The following is a 20,792-nucleotide window of genomic DNA, read 5'->3' on the forward strand; positions in this document are numbered from 1 at the left end:
CTGGAAAATCCTTCCTCTTGTAATAGTAAATTCAATACTCACTCGAACTGAAGCTGGTTATAGTGATGCTACACAGTGGCTCTTTTGGGGAATCGGGAACCGTGTTTGGTCAGAGCGGTCACCCAGGTCGTGTATCTTCCCTTCTTCAAATGGTCCCTCGCTCCGCCAGCAGTACCTCCGTATGATCTCTCCACACTGCAATGATGGTGCTGAGGCACAGCGAGACACGATTGGCCAGGCTGAGCGGAACTCAGTGAGCTTTGGTAAGCAGAAATCTCCGGCGACCTGCAGGGGGAGTAGCAGTGGTGCGTTCAAGCCCGTTGGAAAAGTTACAATCAATGGTTTAACACGCTCATATTGCCACAGATAGCGGTTATTTTATTTATTTATTTATTTTTTTAAATGTGTATGATTATCCCTTCAGAGTCTGAAACCCACCATAAGCCACTGAATCTGTTTAAGAAAGAAAAGATAAAAAGATTAAGATAAGAATTTAATATCCCGTTGTTACAGCAGTTAAAAAATTAAACCGAACAAATATATGAGATGTGATATCTTAAATAGCTGAATGGTATGCAGCTCAGTAAAACAATACAGCATGACAAAGCATATATCTAGAGAAGGTAAGACTATTGTGAAATCAGAATAAATACAGCTTAATAAATGTAGTAAAACCAGCATAGCAAATACATAACTTAAACAAATATTCAGAGCTTTGCTGTTTAATTTTTAATGAAGAATAATTTAAATTACATTAAATTAACTTTAAATTGTTACAATTTAAACATAATGTTACCAGACAATGTATGAATAATAAAGGGACTTATTATAGCATATTTGCCTCTGACACAGATTTGCCTCTGTGCAACAGGGCAAGCATGACTGTTTTGTTCCACAGTATGAGGGTCCACCTACCCCTTGCTGCAACACTCAGTGGGTGAAAGGTGTTAGACAGGAAGCTGTTTCTAAAGAGTTTATTTTTACAGAGTTCAGTCAGGCTTCTGGTTGAACCTCGAGAGATTTTACAGACAGAGAAGCAGGATTATCATCCGTAGTGGTTCAGTGTTTAACGTGAGGCTCAAATCTCTCAGCACACGACTATCCCAGCATGACACAGCATGATACACACAAAATCCAAAGAATGAACTAATGTCACTTTGTTGTGGAAAATGCAGTCATAGGCGTTCAAACGGCCAAAAAGATTATTTGCTAAGGGAAAAAGTCAGGTTATTGCAAATTATGATCCAGTTAAGTGATACATTTATATTTTTTCCAGCTTGTATGAGAAATGTATTTTCTCTCTGGTAAAAACAAAGAAACAATAAAACAAAACAAAACAAAAAAATCTATTGCAATGACAAATTCATATAGCACATTTAATTGTATGTAAAAATCAAAATGCTTAACATAGAAGCAAAAACACTTTACAGAGAGTTAAACACAGTTAAATTTAGGCCTGTGAGAAAAAACAAGGTTTTGAGTCTGTTTTTGGATTAGACAGAGTTGTAACTGACCTCAGCACCACAGCTATGCCTGATTTAGACTTCCGCGGGAAATCTGCATCATAACTTACAATGTAACCTCGAAAAGTCCTTTAACCCTTCGCAGCAACCTTCTAAATGACATGAGGTGCACCTCCCAAGACATGTAACCCTACGTTGGGGTCGATGCAGCCGACAACGATTGAGTGGCGTGTGGAAGGTTGCAGCTGACAGTTAAAGGGGGTTTCGTCATAAATTAGACTGTAAACATTTCGCAGAAGTCAACCTTAACTGAAAACACCCTCACCGCATTTAGATCTAATTTTGTAACTGAAGAACTAGGTTCTCTGTGAACCATATTCGTGTCCTGATTATTCCATATTTTTCAGTGCTTTTAAAAAAAATCTGCAGACAGTATATTTTCTTTAGTGGCAGATGTCGAAAGTTTTACATGTGCAGGTCTAGGCACGGTGGCACATACCTCTGCAGTGAAGTATGTAAACAAAAAAAGTACGTCAACAAAATAGCCGCAAAAGAATATATATATATATATATATATATATATATATATATATATATATATATATATATATATATATGTATATATATTAGTTTTAAAGTAGAAAATCCCACACCGTGCAAAGGCAAAACAATAGCAATCTTGCACAATTTTGCAAGGTGCAAAACGTCCTACCCTAAGTAGTTTATGTACATTTCTGCTGTCACAGAGTAATTCCAGCACAAATTTAAGTAGGTATGACGGTCTGCCACTTAACTTTGCCCATCACATTATCACTAAATCTTAGCTGTTAAAATATGCTTCTAGCTGAGATTAACAAAGGTAGGACGATTTGCCACTAAATTTTAGCTGTTAGTATGCTTGTAGGTCACACTCACAAAGGTAGGATGGTTTGGCACTTAATTTTACCCGTCAGAGTATTTTTCTGGCTAATATTCACAAAAGTAGGACGGTTCGCTACTTCATTTCGTGTTGGGCGCATGCGCAGAAACAATGGGTAGTGTCACTACCCGATCCGTACCGGAAACCCGATCGGTACCCCGCATGCGCAAATCTTACGTCACTTCCTCTCTTTGCGACATTCAATATATTTGAATGATGCGGTTAGCGCCCAGTTAGCTCCTAGCATTTCTCAACAGCTTCTCAAAAATTGGTGGTCTTAACTTTCTTTTGCTTTGTAATTACAATATCGATAAAATCCCTTTAAAACTATCCAACTTTCATAAACAAATGCTTCTTTCCTGGTCATTGATTTATAAACACAATTTTTCTCCACATAGATACTATATTTGGAACAATAGAGACATTTTATACAAACATAAATCTGTGTTTTTAAGTAATTGGTTTGATAATGGGATTCATCGTGTTGCACAACTTATAAATCCAGCTGGAGGTTTACTCTCTTACTCAGAATTTTTGAATACATATGGTCTTCCTGTTCCACCAAAGGAATATGCCATAGTGTTTGATGCTATCCCTGCTGGGGTCTTAATGTTGTTTAGAAATCTTATTAGTGATTTGACCCCTTTACCACTGGATCCTGCTGTTACTTATGTCGGTCAGGTGTGTTTCCCTTCTGTAAGGAGGAAAAACAACCGTGAAATACGAACTCTGTTTCAAAAAGACAGAACTTGTGTCCCAACGGCTGTCGCCTACTGGAATAACTTATACCAGGACTTGGAATGGGAGAAGATTTGGACCTTACCGTCGAAATTTCTATTAAATAACAAAGTAAAGGAAATATCTTTTAAAGTTATTCATCGTTTTTACCCAACTAGGTCTTTTCTTGTATGTTATAAAAAGGACATTGATGTTAACTGTACATTTTGTAGTTGTGTGAAGGAAGATATTTCTCATTTATTTTGGTCATGCTTATACACGAATCTTTTCTGGCAAGAATTTTGTGTTTTTGTTGTTTCCTTTATCCTTTCTGAGTTCTCTCTTTGTTACGAGAAAATATTGTTTGGTTTCTTTAAGTACCCCATGCACAGGGCAAACGAATTTTATTTGATTAACTTATTGATATTATTGGCCAAATTTCATATACATAAGTCGAAATTTTCTAACGCAAAACCATCCTTTCGGTGCTTTTTAAATGAAACCAAACAATATGTTAAAACCATACAACATTCTCAAAATCAAAAAGCTGTCAAAACCATAAACCTATGTTCCCTGTTCAATATCATGTGATTCTATAATATACTGTGTCTATTTTGCTTTTTTATACGAACCCCCTGACATTGTGTTTGCTATTTTGTATTTGTATATCTGTATTTTGTGCTTTTTCAATTTAAAAAAAAAAAAAAAGAAAAAAAAAAGGATGGATTCCCTGAACACCTCTCGTGCTTCCGCCATGACTTCATTTGTGGGTGTGGTCTGCTATTTTTCTTTGCTTTCGCTTTACGTTGGATTAGACAGAGTGCGTTGCGCAGTTTTTGTAAAAGGACAGAATCAGGAATTACTTATATGGTATTGCTTGTTAAGCGGATCCTCGCTTGTTTCGTTTTAAGTTGGGGAGTATTTGGTAAATCCCCTTCCTCGCGTTTTTAGGCGGTGCGTCATTCTATAGTTTTCCTTCTTCTGCTTTGCTACGTGTTTGTTGCAGGACTCTTTTCGGTAAGGTCTCTCTATAATTTAATAACTATCCATTAGCAATGACTTATTATATTTTCACGACTTTTTGTGGATCTTAACATTGTGATTATTGTGACCCACAGGCTTTGACTATAATTCTTTATTAAGGGCTCATCTCCTCTTAAAGTTTTACCAAAGTCCACATGGCTGTTCCGGATCAATTTCAGCTACTTGCTATAAATGAAATCGCGGAAGCTCTCAGCAGCAATGAACGCAGTAGGCTCTTCTATTTATGTGAAAGCTTGGACACGGACCACAGTGTGGCTTGTATGAAGGAGATGCTCAGATCAAAAGTGACGCAGCATCAAAACGCTCACCTGTTTCTGGCAGAGCTCATGTGGCGTTTGGGGCGTTTGGATATCCTAAGGAAGGTGTGTAAAGTCAACAGGGATGACTTGGAGAGGACCAGACAAATGGTCCCACGTTTCAGGTAAGACATCCTTTAAGATGAGCTGATGAATTGTAAAGATTTGAAGAATCGAAGTTAACAGTGTTTGTTCCACTTACTGCAGAGTATTGATGACAGAACTAAGTGAGGAGCTGGACACTGAAGATTTGGACAGTATTAAATTCCTGTTAAGCTGCAAATTATCTCGTGAAAAGCTTGAGAAGACAAAGGTAAAAACAACAACAAAAACCCCAAATGAATGAGACATGATTCTGTTTTCACTCATTTTCAAATTTATGTGGGTGGGGATTTATTACTAACAACATTAACATGGTAATTTTAATGTAATTTAAATTATTATTAACATGGTGCAGTCAATGATGGGACCCCCCCCCCCCCCCCCCAAAAAAAAAAAAAAAAAAATTAAGTAATTAATTAATTTAAAAAAAAAAAAAACATTTTAGACATTTTTGCCATTTCTTTTGTGTTACAGAGTTTTCTGGATATCATTGTTGAACTTGAAAAGCTGGATTCAGTCTCTCCAGAAAGACTTGACTTCGTAGAGGACTGCTTGACAAACATTGGCAGGATCGATCTAGTCAAAAAACTGACCACTTATAAGAATTCAGGTCAGTCTGTGTTTCCCTTTTCGCTTTATATACCGAAGGGCTTGAAATAGCATCGCCACGAGAAAGGTTTGTAACAGTTATGCAGTGAGAAGTGGGAAACACTTCCCTACTAGTTACACAGAACTGGGTTAAGTTTTATGTTCCTCATCAGTATAGCATACCCGAAACTATCGATACTCACAATCACTCATAATTAATGCAAATATCTATTTCAGTATTTCAGAAACTGCTGATCTACTTGGATTTTCCCACGCCACCATCTCTAGGGTTTACAGAAAACGAAACAAAAACAAGAACTTATCCAGTGGGCGAAAATGCCATGTTGATCTCAGAGGTCAGAGGACAAGGGTCAGACTGCTTCAAGCTGATAGGAAGGCAACAGTAACCCAAATAACTACTCGTTACAACCAAGGTACCCAGATGAGCTCTGATTGCGCAACAGGTTGAAGCTTGAAGGAGATGGGCAACAGCAGCAGAACACCACACCAGGTGATTTCCATGGGTTCGCCAAAATTGGACGACAGACGATCAGAAAAATGTGGTCTGGTCTGCCGAGTTTCACTTTCTGATGGTTCAGATGGTAGGGTCAAAATTTGGCTTAAATAATAAAAAAGCATGGATTTGGATCAATTGTGCTTTGCATTAATGGTTCGTGCTGTTGTTGGTGGTGGTGTAATGGTGTGGGAGATATTTTATTGGCACCACAGCCTACCTGAGTATTGTTGCGGATCATGTCCATCCCTTTATGACCACAGTGTGCCCATCTTCTGATGGCTGCTTCCAACAGGATAACGCGCCACACGACAAATCTCGCATCGTCTCATACTGGTTTCTTGAACATGACGATGAGTTCACTGCAATCAAATGGCCCCCACAGTCACCAGATCTCAGTCTGATAGAGCACCTCTGGGATGTGGTTGAACGGGAGATTTTCCACATTGATGCTTAGCAGCAAAGTGTGACGCTATCACGTTGTCATGGACCAAAATCTCTGAGGAATGTTTTTCCTTCACCTTGTTGAATCTATGCCAATGAGAAGAATGGAGGCAGTTCTGAAAGCAAAAGGGCATCCTACCCAGTATTAGCAAGATGTACCTAATGATGTGGCTGGTGAGTGTAGTAAGCAAAGAATAGGAAGTTTATTACATTTTCCTCACCAAAAACTCAGTATTAAGGGTAAACACCTTTTTTTAGTTTGTGACGACCTGTTCTGAATGTAGCCTTCCTTTGGCCCTTGTTCACCTGGGACTGGAACCCTTGACCCAAAACTGGATAAACAGCTAATAACATGAATGGATGGATGGACTTTTTTTGTGACTGTGCTCTGTTATAATGTTCAACAACTTTGACGCAAAAGTTAAAAGATTATGATCATGAAAAAATGACATCCAAATGCATTTCAGTTTTATTTAACCCCTGCAACCACAGCAGTAGGGTAGATTCAATTTTCAGTACTAATTTAATGCTGTTTATTTAACGTGTTGGCTTGTTTCAAATGTAATAGGATAATTTTTCTTTAAACAGCGACAACAATAGAACAGCAAACACAGAGACATTATGTATGTATATATGCCTGTCTTTTACAGCTGGGGCACCTGAACAGCAGCGAAATTTGTCTCTGCAGCAACCCCGTAGAATTTCTGTGAGTGAGACACTTTGCAGATGTTAGTTCACATTTCCCATAATGTTTTCTCCACTAAAACCATAAAAATATCTCCTCTTTTGTTTCCTCTACAGCATGTTACACAAGAGCGCCGCATTGGTAAGTCTAGCAAAATACCACAGATGTGTAGCCTAAGACTATATTTTTAATCAAAATACCTTTTCATCCCCATGAGACTGATATCTAGTCTCACAGGGGCTTTACAGCTGGAAACCCCCTGTTGGCCCTGGTGTTTACTTTCTTCTTCTGTTAACCATATCACTCTTTGTTTGCAGTAGGAGTGAGCCCACGATCAGGTGCCTGCCTAGAGCCGAGCTCTGAGGTGAGGATTCCCCTCCTTCTCTGAGTATTTTGATTATATTTTCAAGTGTTGAATGACTCAATTGCATTTACGACATTTCCCCACAATCTCATTTGAATTTCAGAGTCAGCCAGATTGCTATAAATTTAACACTAATCCCAGAGGACACTGTGTGATCATAGACTGCGTGGGTAATGATGGAGGTGAGACACAAAGCACTTTGTACTTTTCTACTTAAACGGAAGTACCAAAATCACAGTGTAGAAATCCTTAATTAGAGGTATAGTCGTGCATTTATAATCCTGCTGGGGGAGAAAAATAAAAGGATGATCACCACATGCTGTAGTAGGTTTTAAAGCTGATGCATCATTGTGTACGCCGGATAAACCTACAGTTATACGCTTATCTGTATTCGATGTATTATTGGGTAGTTTCCAAACGAGGGACCAGCCCCATCCTAGAAAAATTCTTAATGGGAGAAGAACAAGAAAACTATTGTGCTACTCAGATTTGTATTTCTTTGGGAATTTCTTTTATGTCTGCAGCTTTCGTGAAAAGGGAAGCTCATTTTACTTATTTGTGGTTTATTAACAGTTGTCAAAATGTAGCTATTTTAGAAGGCAGGGGAAATTCAAAGGCTGTGAGCTTCTGAAAGAAAGAGCAATGTGTTGTATTTTATAAGCCTAACGTGTGTTTTATTGTAGCAGTATAATTATAAAAAGTCTGTTGTAACTACAGCTGAAACATAAATTTAGTGTAATTCAAAAACAAACAGTGTAGCACAGTAGCTCAAATTTAATTAAAAGTGCCTTACAGCTGCATATAACTGCGTAACAGGTTTTTACGTAGCAAGTTTTTGCTGTTAAAATGTGCATTTTAATCATTGTATTAAGATCATAAATGTTCACCTACCCTTTCAGTAGTTTTGGTTGCCACTGATCTGTGTTTTAAAAATGTAAAGCTACATTTGTCTTTTTAAATTATTGTCAAGGTGATGCTTAAATTCTCGTTTCATCTTTGCTCACTCCTTCAGAAAAATTGGAACAAACATTTAAGGCGCTTCGCTTCAGCGTGAATCTCCACCAGTATCTGAGTTCTGATGAGGTGTTTTCAGCTCTCGAAAATATTCTCGATAAGATGGAGAAACTCAGAAATGATAGCTTTGTGTGCTGCATCATTAGCCGTGGCACAGAAAGTCAACTTTTGGGCACAGATTCGACTGGCAATGGATTTTCTATCAACGAGGTCAGGCGTCTTTTCAATGCTAACAGATGCCCGTTGTTGGCGGGCAAGCCCAAACTTTTCTTCATCCAGAGATACAACGTACCTAAGTTGTCCCTGCGCCCCAGGATGAACCCGGACGATGGGCACCTCGAGACAGATGGCTGTGATGGGGCTGTCACAGCAGCTATTCCTATGGATGCAGATGTGTTCTGGAGTCACTGCTGGACAGATGAGTGTCAGCTGGAAGAAGAGGAACATAGCTCTGTGTATGTGAAGGCTCTGACAAATGCTTTAAACAAAGCCCAAAACAGGTATAAACACTATTTAACTTTACCTCATCATCATGGAAGTTTTCTTATAAGTTTCTTATAAGCTAAACTGTTATTTGTTTGTGCTCTTACAGGAAAATTAAGATTGATGATATTCAAATGGAGGTGAACAACGTCATCTTTGAACACAGCAGAAGTAATCCTCAAGCCAGCTACCACCTTGATGTAAAACACACCCTGAGGAGAGATCTGTACTTACAATAAAGAATTTATTTACTTTTTATTTGCTAAACACCGTGAAGTATCTGGCACCAGTACTGGTGTTACAGATAGGCCTTAGAGTCACTGTGCCTCCTCAGCTGAATTGTGCTGATACCCTTATGTAACTAGATGTTAAATTCAGTTAGTGTGGGGATGAAAAAGTTAAACAGCCACACTGATAATTAGTTAAGGCAGCTCGAACTCAAGTTAATTATTTGCTTAGCAGTAACTTAGTGCTTTTGCAGCACTGAGGCCACCGACTTTGGAGCGGAGGCACCTGTTCAGGTCCTGTTTCCTTGTGATAAAAAAAATAGGACATTCATCAGCTTGCGCAGCTAAACTATACTTGTGGACTTCTTAATCTTTGAATGCAGGTGTCTCCATCCCAATGCCCCGGGTCTCCATAATCATGCACCTAGCCGTGAAGTCTGCCCTTACAAACATTTGTGGAAAAAATGGGCCATTCTAAAGAGCTCAATGGTACGATTGGAAATGAAATTTTTAGGGACCAAAGCAGCTAAGCCATGCAGCGGCTGATCGGCTAAAGTCGTAGAGTGCAGTCGGGCTGAGGTATATAGTGCGTTAGAGTCACTACCACACTGCTGACTCATTAACTGCAGAGCTCATCGGGGATTAACTTCACAAACATAGCAGACATAGTTTGCTTTGAGAACACAATCAATTACACATAAATGACAGCATGAAGGCTTCTCTGTCTTTTTATTTCTGTTTTTCGCTTTATTTTATTTCATTTTTTTATGTAGCAAATGAGTCAAATGGCCCTCAATCAAGTTTGTTGCCCTTCCAGTTGTATACTACGGCTGACAGTGTCAGACACACAAGTATTGATGCAGCTCAGAACTTGCTCAAGAAGAACGTTTTTTATTGCGTATATAGTGACACCTAATGGTCATATGTAGTCATGACATGTTATAGTTGGAGGTAAAAACTGAAAACTTTAAATGTGTATTTATTGTTATTATTAACTTTAATTTTCACCCAGCGTGTTGGTGCATGTTTAATAATATATGTTGTGTTTCAACAGATTTATAATTTTAGCAGATAAATCAACTACAACAGTTCCCAACGTTAACTCCACAGGCAGCAACATTTTAAAACGTAAAGGTTTACCAAACAGGACGCCCAGTCATCTGGACTGTGATGAAAGTTACAGTGTATGGGGGGAAAGCAAAAAAAAGTAGGCTTAAATCTTAAAGATGACTTGCAATATTTATTTATACTCCACACTGTACATTTGTGCATTTGTAACATTTTTTTTTTGTCTTGTTGAAAACAATCTGAGCTAATTTGTACTTTAAATTATTATTTTTAAAATGTATGCAGAAACCTTGAAAATTTCTCTTAATGAAGGAAACACTATCATGCTTTTTTTAAGTACTTATATATATTTATGTATATGTAAATAGAATTCCTTCTAATTCATGTTGTAATTTAACCCACTACTGTAGTTTGTTTTTGTCACCATGTAAGTACATTACAGTTTTTCGTTTGTTTTAAAATATGTATCTATGTTAGTGTGCTGCAGTGCAATTGGAAGGATGCTAACATAGTTGATACAAATTTAACATTTCATACAAAGATTTTTGTATGAATTGAAATGTTAAATTTGACATCCATAAGCTATTTTTCGCCTTTAATAAAAGTTAATTGTGTTGTATTTAATATTGCATCTGAAAAAACATGTTTGCATAGTCTATATGTGTTTTTTACTTTTATTTTTAACATTTTCTATCATATTATGACATGTTGTATTACAAAAAGGTTAAAAGAAAAATTAAAATAATGACTGGTACAATGGTTAGATTTGAGCATCACTTGACCTTTTAGAAGTTCAACTCACCGAGGCCATGTAGTATTTTATTTCCCAAGAAACTCTGGAATCACAGAAAAGCAGTGACATCACATGTTATGTAAATGTAAATGCCCATGCCTCCACTTTGAACAAAGAGTTCTGCAAATAAAATAAATAGTCTACAAATCCAACCTTAAAGACCCCTCATTACGCTTTTTAAAGATTCTGCGCACAATTGCCATCAAGGTGAAATTAACGCGTAATTATTTTTCTCTTTATGACATATGTTGACCTCTTTTTCACAGACACTGTGGTACTGTCCACTTTAGAACCTGCTGGGAGCATCAAAGTTGGATCCACTGGTCTCAGTAACGCTGACAGGCACTTCTGCAACAAAATCACAAACCATGTGCAGCTGCACACTGCAGATTCTGTCTTCCAATATCAGTTATGCTACATGTAAAAAATGAAAGTATACATAAATATAATGAAATATGCTGTGGTTCTGTAAAGGCGAAGTACAGCAGTACGAAGTGAAGCTCTGGAAGCAGGACTAGGTTTGATGATGCTGACCTCTCCAGGCTTCCAGCCTTGAGTGCTGCCATATGAACTTTATTTACTGGAATAGTATGAAAAACGCTATGAAGCAATGATGAAACATTTTCTAGTTTAACAAACTATTTTTTAAAAATTAATTAAATATACTTTGAATGTCTATATGTGAATGTACAGAGGTATTTGAAGGTAAATGTACATATATGCACACAGGCACACAGAGAGAAAGACTACATACATAAATATTGTAGTATAAATATAAAACAATGGAACACAGATTATTTAGGTCTGTGAGTGTAATGGTGTCTGTGGCTGTGGTACAGGTATGTTTAACTGTATATCTTTGTTGTATGCATATGAATGTGCAGGCATGAATGCACCTGTATGCGTATAGAAGCCATTGGCTGGCCATTTAAAAATGAGAGGAATGTTGCTGTCATAAGAAAGGAAGGAGAGATAATATCATATAAGGTTATACTTCTTCCTGCTTCCTTTAGAGCCTAAAATGTCAGTTGGTTATACACAGACGAATAATATACAGTGTGTTTTGTTTTATTAAATGTCCACATCTATCTATATGTTACCTTATAATGCTTTATATGCCTTATAATATAATGCTTCTATAGCTGAAAGCCCACTTGAACCGCCAGTGATTTATTTCAAGAATTCCACTCCAGCTTCCACTTTTAGCTCAGTGCATTTCTAAGTGTAACATTTACATTTCTTTCAGCGCTTGAACTTTAATCTTTAAGCGCAGACACTTAAATCAAAACTTCAGCTCCCTTCAGCACGTGTTCCACCTCTTCACAAAGCTTCATCAAAATTAGCTGTTTTTTTGTTTGTTTTTTTATGTATGAAAAGAAAGACAACGTACGGAAATGAAACACAGTACAAAAGAAATCCAGTAAAGGTAAAGGTCATAATGTGTGCCACGAAACCGCTGGGTGACAGCAGGAGGCAGGCGAGCTGTACGCGGCGCACAAACATGCACCGTGCAAGCGCACGAGTGGGGGCCTCGTGAACGCGCACGGTTGGGGCTGCTGTTGCTATGATGCAATGGCGACTGCGCCGTGGGAAGCGAGCGAGGAGTTGAATGAGTTCCCTCCACAGTTGAGGGCAGGCAGCCGCCGACAGTGCCGAGGAGGGACAGACTAGAGGCTGGGAGACGCTGGCAAGGCCCTGTCCCAACACCCTACATGGAAACACGGATCCAGGTGTGTCTGCTAGCCCCGCAGCTAGCCGTGTCATGACGTTTGGAGACATTTCTCACACATCTGTGCGACGTTGCAGCCACACGGGAGAGGAGGCACCAACACCCTATTTGCTCTGAGCCTGAACCAAGTGAGGTGAGGAGGGGCTGTTGTTGTTTCATTGATAATCTTCTGGGCTTGGTCGCATTGTCCTCTCCTCACCGGGCACCAGTGGATCCGTTCGCCCTTCGTGCTGGACCACCATGGCTGAGAGGAGCTCCACCGGGCTGCTGACGATGATGTTAGAGCCCACGCCGGCTCTCGCTATGACCCTGCCTGCTGAGGTCCGGGAGAAGCTGGCGGAGCTGGAACTGGAGCTGTCGGAGGGTAAGTTGCCAACAACATGTACACAAACTAGCACAGCGAGTGGCCCGGAGCGCGCTTTACGCATTATCCACGCGTGTGACAGCAATCAGAACCACCGCCCTTTTATCTGGGTTTTGTACTCGTGTTTGAAAATATGCCAGCATCACCAGAAAAAAACAATCCAAGGAATCTTGCATCAAACTGAACTTCTGCCTTAGTTTGGCTGGTGACTACTGCTCAGGGACGGGTCACATTAAACCAGACCAGACAGCGTTTTGTTTCCCTAATAATGAAGGCAGTGCCGAAGTTTTTAAATACCACACAGTTACGACTCCAAGTATTTGATCGGGTGGCTCTGTCCTAACAGATGCACCGACACACCCATGATACTGATATGTGAGAGCATAACACCAAAGGGTCTGAGGAAAGATTTGAAAAGGTGTAGAAAAAGTAAGTTACAAAGTCAGAGGCCTCACTTAACACCCTGACCCTAACAAGCTGGCCAATTTATTCAAATATGTGCCAATAAGTGTAATGAAGGGGAAAAGTAAGCATGTGGGTGATTTTGTTTTGTGGATATTGCTCCTTGTTCATTTGCTTGTTTGTTTTATTACTGTGCTTAAGTCGCACTTGTAGGCGTGTCTTCTGTTTGACGCTATATTAGTTCTTAATTATAAACCCAAGCAAAGAAAAAGTTAGAACAAGCTGAAATCTCATCATTTGCTCAATTATTTTGGTTTTATATTTTACTTTTAGGTGATTTTTTTTTTTATGAATCTTTTTTGTTTTTTAATCTTTTAGACCAATCATGATGGTTTTCGGTCTTTGTTGGTTGCTTGCAAATACTTATAAAAGTTAAGGTTTCTGCAGCACAGACTGTAACAGTTATAATAGTCTCCAATAAGAAGGTAGTAATGAGTTTTTATTGGCGGTTATATCCATAAAAATTTAATTTCACTACTAGTGAAGCGAGTTAAAGAAATTTTAAATGTTGCAGCTTGAAATTCGCTTGATATTTTCTGTAAACAGCTCCTAAACTTCCTCATATTTGGTGATCATTACACTGAAGCATTGGCACGTAGCTCGGCACAGAGTAAATAAAGATGGGCTTATATTCATGTGCAGTGCTTTTGATGAAAAAGACTCTTGTTCTCACCAACAGTTTCCATTGTTTCCTGTTAATTCAATGAGACTCATTGTTGAACTCCACTTCTTTATTTCTCACGTGGCGAAATTAGCCGAGCTGCAGCAAAGTCTGACTAATTAATGACCTACTTCAAGTCTGATTAGATTTGGAATTTGACCCCAGGGTGGGACCTCTTTTCCCATCAACTCTGGAGAAGATGTTAACTCTATAAACTTGAAAAAAAAAAATGGCGTGAAGTAAAAGAAAACCCACTGATCAGAAAGTCAAAAGTCAAAATCTAGACTGAGTCTTCTCTTCCTGTGTGTCGTGCAGCAGCATCACGCCGGGTTCAGGAGTACACCCGAGGTGCATGCTTTGATAAGCACATTAACTGCGACCCAAACCCTCTAATGGGATAGACATGTTTTCAGGAGCAGCCACCAAACTAATCTATATCTGTCCAGTTTCCTCTTCCTGCTCTCCAAATGTCACATCCTGCCATGTTGAAGCTCTGATAGCTCTATCTCCTCTAGCTTCTCTTCCACTGATACACGCTGTTGTCTCTCCTGCTCCCCCCACCCGCTCGGTCTCACTTTCTCTCCTCACCTCTGTATTTTCTCTATTTTCTCTCACATCAAAGAAAAGGGAATGTCATTTATTTTCCCCTTCTCTCTGCATATCCCTGTGTGCTGCTGTGAACTTTTCACCTTGTGATGTTGCTCCTCAGTCACCTCCCCTCTGCCATCCTGGCCCAGGGCTCAGTAAATGACTCATTTTATGAGAAGTAGATGAGAACTTGAGAGTCGCACAGGTTTTCTATCCTGTTCATTGAGCTCTTCTCTCTGGGACTTCACATGAGGCACGTCTATGTCTGTTGGCGAGACGCATCTTGATGTTTTGTTTTGGTTTTTTTTACCATGCACGAGAGTGCCAACAGTTGTGTGTGTCCTTGTGAGGGAGAGGGAGCACTAGCATTGTATAATTCATGAAGCTGAATAGATGCGTCATGTATGTTTTCTTAAGCAGTTTGTCTGCAGCTAGCTGTTTGGATAGCATGAGATGATATTCCAGTGTCAGCATCTTAGGCCTGCTGATGTGTGAAATAAACAATCTGTGCACTCTGATTGAGCTTATAATAAAAACTGTTTTCTCCAGAGATGCATTGATTCTCGTATTTTCAAATCTTGTATTTGGATCACAGTGAGTACGTGTTCAGAAATGCTTGATTTCACTCTGCTGGTATCCTCAGCCGATTTTGTTTTTCATGGAAAATGTCGCCTAAGTAACTCTTTCTCTGTCCCTTTAATATTGCGAATATGCAGCGTACTTCAGCGATGTTTCCTTATTCAAAAGGCCCATATATTTTAATAATTGGAAAATGCTCTGCAGTGCAGACTTGAGGCTTCTCCGCTGGAGCAGGATAAGTGAACACACTGACTTACTTAAACTCTGGATAAAATGTGAAAGTGGTTTAAAGTCAGTAAAAGTGCGATTCTTAGCATTCCTCCATGAAATTCATGACTAAACCAGTGACATTCAAAGCTTAAAGCATCTCCAGCAATATAGCTACTGGTAGCCAGATGTTGGTGCTTTAAAGCCAGATCCATTCTGGTTGCTGCTATTTCTGCTCTTTCTCTCATGTAGACCTCAGACAGATACACGGGAGTCACATCTGGATATTTTCCACAGTTGTTCTATCCCAAGTGTGGCAACAGCAGGGAATAGTCTGATCTTGACGTGTTTTTGAGGGAGCTGCCCGGTTAGAGTGCAGGGGAGGCATCATACACGGCGCCCACACGCTTGCTGTCTATATAACAGAACGCTTACCCCTTCCTTTCTCATGTGGGCTCTTTTGCCTATCACAGAATTCGTAGCAGCGAGAGAAGTTCAGCTAATGTGTTCTCTGAAAAGTTCAGGCTTCATTGCGTGTGTGAAAACGGCTCTACAGAGATAAGTGTGGTGTCATCAGACTTTCCAACTTTCATCAAACTTGCAGTACGAAGCTGATTGAGAAACTGTGTTTTGTTTTCGGCCTTCAGTCTTTATGTAGGCTGGCTTTGTGAGACACGTAGCTTTTTCAAAAGTGCTGCTTCTCCTCCCACCAAATTCTACACATCATTAAAACGGACCTGTGTTGTTTCTCTGCTGACCTGGATGCAGATCAGTGGCCAAGAGATGGGGCTTAAAGGAGGGCAAGAAGACGAATGATCCCCATTATCTCCTGCAGGGAGGAAAGAGGGAGAAAGACGTGTCTGCTGAGTAATTCATAGGGTCACTCTATCATTCCCTGCTTTTCTGCCCTCCTCCTCTCTTTGCTCTCTAAACCCTCTGATTACGAAGTCTTTTTTAGTCCAGTGCTTGCTGGTGTTTGCTGGGAAACTGCCAAACTCTTGGTTGGTCATTGTGCTTTCCTTGCCTGCTCCCTTTCAGTAAACATTTACAGACGTGCGTGGCAAGTTTTGCTGGTAGTTTAAATGTCGTCTCGCTTCTTTTATAAGTGTTTAGACTCATTGAAACCTTTGTAGAAGTTTTGAGGTGTTTGGAAGATCCAGCAGCACAAGTGTGGCTAATGCTTTCTGCAAACACAATTTTAAAAAAGTGCTTATCACAGTTCAGCAAGCCATGGTTTTCTTTTAATTTGTTCTACTTTTTTTACCTATATTCTAGTTTCAGTCGCTGTCCTGACCCAATTACCCCTGAAGATCATTAAAGATTAACGATTTATCCAGTCATTTAGATAAGAGGAAACTTTAGTCTCGCAGGTAAAGAGGTGATCAGGCACTGCCCTGTCAAGTAGTAAAGAAGTAATGAGATGGTGACGATTAAGCTCACACTTGCCTGTCAACCAATGGCACAAGCAAAGGCTTGCTGGTGTAATGACGAGTTGTTTGCATCTAATCGCTGCTAATGGATAAAAACCTTTACTTTGTCACCATTCCCTCCCTCAAAATATGCCTTAATGAAAGGCTGCACAATTAATCAATTTCAATTTTGCATCTCTACAGTCTCATTTTTACCTGACAATTCTGCCACTTGTGCTGCAGAGCGGGGATGCACTGCGTCAAAACAAGCAGCAGTAAATTCTCCCTAAACAGTAATGGCAAGACCGCATTACAGCACTTGACAGAGTGGAAACGGCCAGAGAGGACAGAGACGAAACAAATGTGTCTGCGATGGAGAACAAAACGAGCCACCGAAAGTTGCTGTTGTGAGAGATTTTTCCAATTTCCCAGAGGATTGTAGCCGTCAAAAGCACACATTGTAACTACACTGAGATACATGTTAGAAGGAAACTAGCTGAGAGTTGGTCAGTTGGGACGGGCTCCAGCCTCCGTCTGCAACTCTCACTCGGATAAGTGGTTAAGGAAATGGACGGATGGATTACAGTTATGGCTTCCGGAATTTATGAAACGCTAAAAATGAGATAAAACAATTATTTTCTGCATTTTTTTTTTGCAGCGGTTTCATCTTTCTCTAAACACCCCCTCAAACTATCTCCCCTACTGGCTGTGGTAGGTTTAATTTAGCTTGAGACAACGAGACAGGACGAGAAGTCCAGTAAGGAGCAAAATCGCAGTAACCGTGATCCCAATATGGAGCAAAATAATGGTGTGGAGAGTGAGTAGCTTTGGTGGCCAGCCCTTTTGTAAAACAGAACCTCTTTGGAAAGTATGAGTGTACAGGAAACCCCTGTGAGCTGGCTCTGAGGTTTTGTTAACGAAAGACCACTCACTGAGGGGTGAGCCCACTTAATTCTCCTGAGTCACGGCTTACTGTGGTCACTTGTGGTCCCGCCGCCCGACTCATGAAGAAAGAAACATGGAGTTCAGCCTATTGTTGAGCAGAACCAAACATCAGATAAATATGGGATCACGCTGTATGCTAAGAGCTTCGAGAACATGTAGGATTTGGGGCGATTAGAGGGCTTTGTACACGGTTCCCAGTTTGCTCTGTAATAGGATCCAAAGGAGAAAAATGTTGAGCTTTGGAGTGATCTAGCAGGTTGCGGTAGCTGCTCCAAAGTCCAGCTCGCGGATGGAGAGGCAGCTTTGCTTTAGCTGTGCCCCTGCTGTGGTGGAGCGTGGAACGTGGTGGGTCATAAATATTTCACGGGTGTGCCTCAGAGCACAGCAGAGCTTCGGATTCTCCCGCTGCTCTTATGTACAGACCCCCCTGCTTATGCCAGTCTGTTTGCTCTCGGCTTGTGTCTCTGAATGCTTTGTCGAGGTGGTCCTTTCTATTTATGGGATGCAAAACCACATAGCTGTGTTTTTCATTTAAACCAGCAATGATCCACAGAAGCAGCTATTGTCATACCAGTCTGCTTTGTTCCTCTCTACTGTAGGTCCTTTTTTTTTTTTTTTGTTTTTTTTTTTTAAATACGTCTCAACATCCTGACTCTTGTCTTTTATGGGAGTTCTGAATATTTAATAGATGTAGTGTGTGAATGTAATATCTAAAATATGACCTTTTCCTCCACTTGTTTTTTCAGCTGTGGATGAGTGTACATTGTTACATTTTCAACAGCTCTGTAATCTTGGTGTCACTCTGTGTTAGAGTTATAATGCTTTCAGTTTCTGTAAGTGCAACTGATGTTTATTAATAACAGTCAGTACAATTTTAATACATGTTAATATTGTGACGTTTTACCATTCTTTTAAATTCCCTGCTGTTTTCTCCGTGGAAGGATTGGGACAGATTTTGTCTTAGATGGATTTTAAAGTTTGTTCTCAGATAACACACAAGTGCTTCTCGCTCTGTCTCTGAACACATTCAGCAAATATCTCGGTGAGACATTTGATTCTGGTAATGGATTTAACCATAAAATGACACACACTTACTGGTGCTGTCTCAACAGTGTTTTATTGCTTGTGGTTGAAACTCATAGCAGAAAGTGCTGATTTTGGTCACGCTGTGAAACCCATCTTCTGTATGGAGCTCTCAACATACAGCAGCGTCCAATGCATGTTGCGATTAAGATCAAATGACTGTAGACTTGTTTTAATTAACATAAAACTAAATTGATGAGTGTTTTTTTTTTTTTTTTTTTTTTTTTTTTGCAGTTTTATAGAAACGTTACGCTTAATCAGAGATTAAGTGCCAATCAGCAGCCGAAATGAGAAGCAAATGAGCCCATTTAGTTGTTGCATTGGCACATGGGCACAGTTAAGGCTCATGAAGGTTTAACTGTAGTGTGGCATGCATGTCTGCTTGCTATTGTTGCAACGAATTATGTAAGTGTACTTGTCGTATTCAGCACTCTGGTATGATGAAGCAGTGACCATGATTATATCTGCAGTGCACTGTGGGTTGTGGATTGTTTAACGTTTTGCATGCATAAGTTATGGGGTGGACTAACACCTATTTTAATCCAAAAATGCTATTTTAAGTATATTTGTAATCATATTTAATTGTATAGGTTTTTCTTTCCCAGTGACAGTGGCAATGCAAAGAATAGTTCTTTCTCCATTCATCCATTCATTTAGAAAGCTCAGATAGCTGACTGGAGGCATTACTAAGATGACTGATGAGCCTTGGTTCCACAAGGACTTTCTAGCATTTCTTGTGGGTATATATCAGATTACGAAGCCAAAAAAAAGTTAATTAAAGAGCCGAAATCATTGGACCTTTGCACTGGTCAGGGCTCATTAATTATTATAAAGTAGAGGCTGTGCTATACTTACTTTGGTAAATGCTGGCAGCTCACCTGGCTGCTACTGCATGTGCTGCATACAGTATAATGTATGTTTCCCTGTGTTTTTATGTTAGCTTGAGTGTCCTGCTTTTGTGCTCTCTTGTATATCGCGTCTCTGTGCACTAAGATCATTAGGGGGTTTTGGGTTTTTTTTTTCTGTCTAATTCCACTACCTACATAGCTGTGTGCAATGGTGCCAGCTTCCAGCTATGACACCATCCTGCCTATAGCTTCCACTGAGCTCTGTAGTCTGCTAAGAAGCGCTGCTCACTGTTAAAATACAAATAGATATAAAGGTGTGTTCTTTTTTTTTTTTTTTTTTTTGCACCTTAAGTTCAGAATGGCTTCCTTTGTTTGATGTGTGGCAGATATTGTGTCTTTGGTGCTATCGGTGACTCAGTGTATGTGTCCTTGCTGCTGAAGAAATGGCATGTGCATAGAAAGCATGGCTGTGCGGCAGGCACTGGTGCCAGGGAGATCTGCTGACCAAACAAGCCGCATGCCTTACTTCAAGGACATGTTGCAATTTTCACGCTCTGTCCACTGGATTCTTCTGCCCCAAAAGGCTTTCGTTATGCCTCAATCAGCTTTCTGGTGTAAATTCTTTCCTGCCAGTTCACCTGTCTGTATGTGGGTGTGCTTGATTCCTGCCAAAGGCACGGCTTCACATTAGGGGTAGAAACCAGCTCAGGACAGAAAGTGGGATAATTGCAGCGTGTTCTCATCGGGTAGCTTTTATCTCCCTAAATGCTGTAAATTAAACCTCCAAAAGATAATGAATTTTCCCTCCACAAGAACACAGTGTCCACAACACTTTTACTGCAGTGTTTTCTAAGTGCAAAGTGAATTGCTTGCAGAGTATTGAAGGGTGTGCAGGCGTGAGGTTAGTGAGCTGTGCCGAAAGCCTTCCCACTGTACAAAGTTATTCAGAGCCCAAGGTGAAATCATCAGTTCATCCACACAGCCTTTCATCACTCTTGCTGTTTTATTTGATCAGAATTCTTCGTGCTTAATATTTGACTTCTGCATTTGCAGCTGAATATATTCACAACACGTTTCCAGACATCAGAGCTGTACTTACCCGTGCACCCTTTCATGCATAGATTCATTGTGTAACATCGGCTGCTTCTGTTAAAATCTTCTGACACAGCGTCAACACCACTACATCTCATCCACTG

General features: G+C 39.8%; 3 protein-coding genes across 12 annotated transcripts in view; 2 read left to right on the forward strand and 1 right to left on the reverse strand.

Moving 5' to 3' along the window:
* The window catches only part of LOC101465475 (hyccin 2), a 50,278-nt gene extending 50,102 nt beyond the window's left edge, over nt 1-176 (reverse strand). For all 4 annotated transcript variants that reach the window (XM_004555472.5, XM_004555468.5, XM_076875112.1 and 1 more), the window contains exon 1: nt 43-176. The gene's annotated coding sequence lies outside the window, so the exon portion shown is untranslated. The remainder of the gene's footprint in view (nt 1-42) is intronic.
* On the forward strand, nt 140-10,873 carry LOC101464799 (CASP8 and FADD-like apoptosis regulator). Of its 3 annotated transcripts, none has more exons than XM_004555467.6 (10): nt 140-263; nt 4,465-4,564; nt 4,647-4,752; nt 5,016-5,151; nt 6,738-6,793; nt 6,889-6,913; nt 7,090-7,136; nt 7,240-7,318; nt 8,149-8,650; nt 8,743-10,873. In XM_004555467.6, the coding sequence occupies exons 1-10, from the start codon at nt 182-184 to the stop codon at nt 8,870-8,872; spliced, it is 1,263 nt and encodes a 420-aa protein (XP_004555524.2). In that variant the 5' UTR covers nt 140-181; the 3' UTR covers nt 8,873-10,873. The 3 variants fall into 3 exon arrangements, with proteins under 3 accessions (XP_004555524.2, XP_004555523.2, XP_004555522.2); XM_004555466.3 differs by lacking the exon at nt 140-263 and adding an exon at nt 3,852-4,116 and having other exon boundaries at nt 4,218-4,564; nt 7,093-7,136; XM_004555465.3 differs by lacking the exon at nt 140-263 and adding an exon at nt 3,853-4,116 and having other exon boundaries at nt 4,218-4,564.
* Nucleotides 10,874-12,263: 1,390 nt separating this feature from the next.
* Nucleotides 12,264-20,792, forward strand: part of dip2a (disco-interacting protein 2 homolog A) — a 90,121-nt gene continuing 81,592 nt past the window's right edge. For 2 of the 5 annotated variants that reach the window (XM_004555473.6, XM_004555474.6), the window contains exon 1: nt 12,264-12,814. In XM_004555473.6, the coding sequence (XP_004555530.1) occupies nt 12,691-12,814 (124 nt within the window). In that variant the 5' untranslated portion in view covers nt 12,264-12,690. The remainder of the gene's footprint in view (nt 12,815-20,792) is intronic. The other 3 variants (XM_004555475.6, XM_004555476.6, XM_004555477.6) reach the window with 2 other exon arrangements.

Source organism: Maylandia zebra, linkage group LG16 (assembly GCF_041146795.1).
Source record: "Maylandia zebra isolate NMK-2024a linkage group LG16, Mzebra_GT3a, whole genome shotgun sequence".
Taxonomy (NCBI): Eukaryota; Metazoa; Chordata; class Actinopteri; order Cichliformes; family Cichlidae; genus Maylandia; species Maylandia zebra.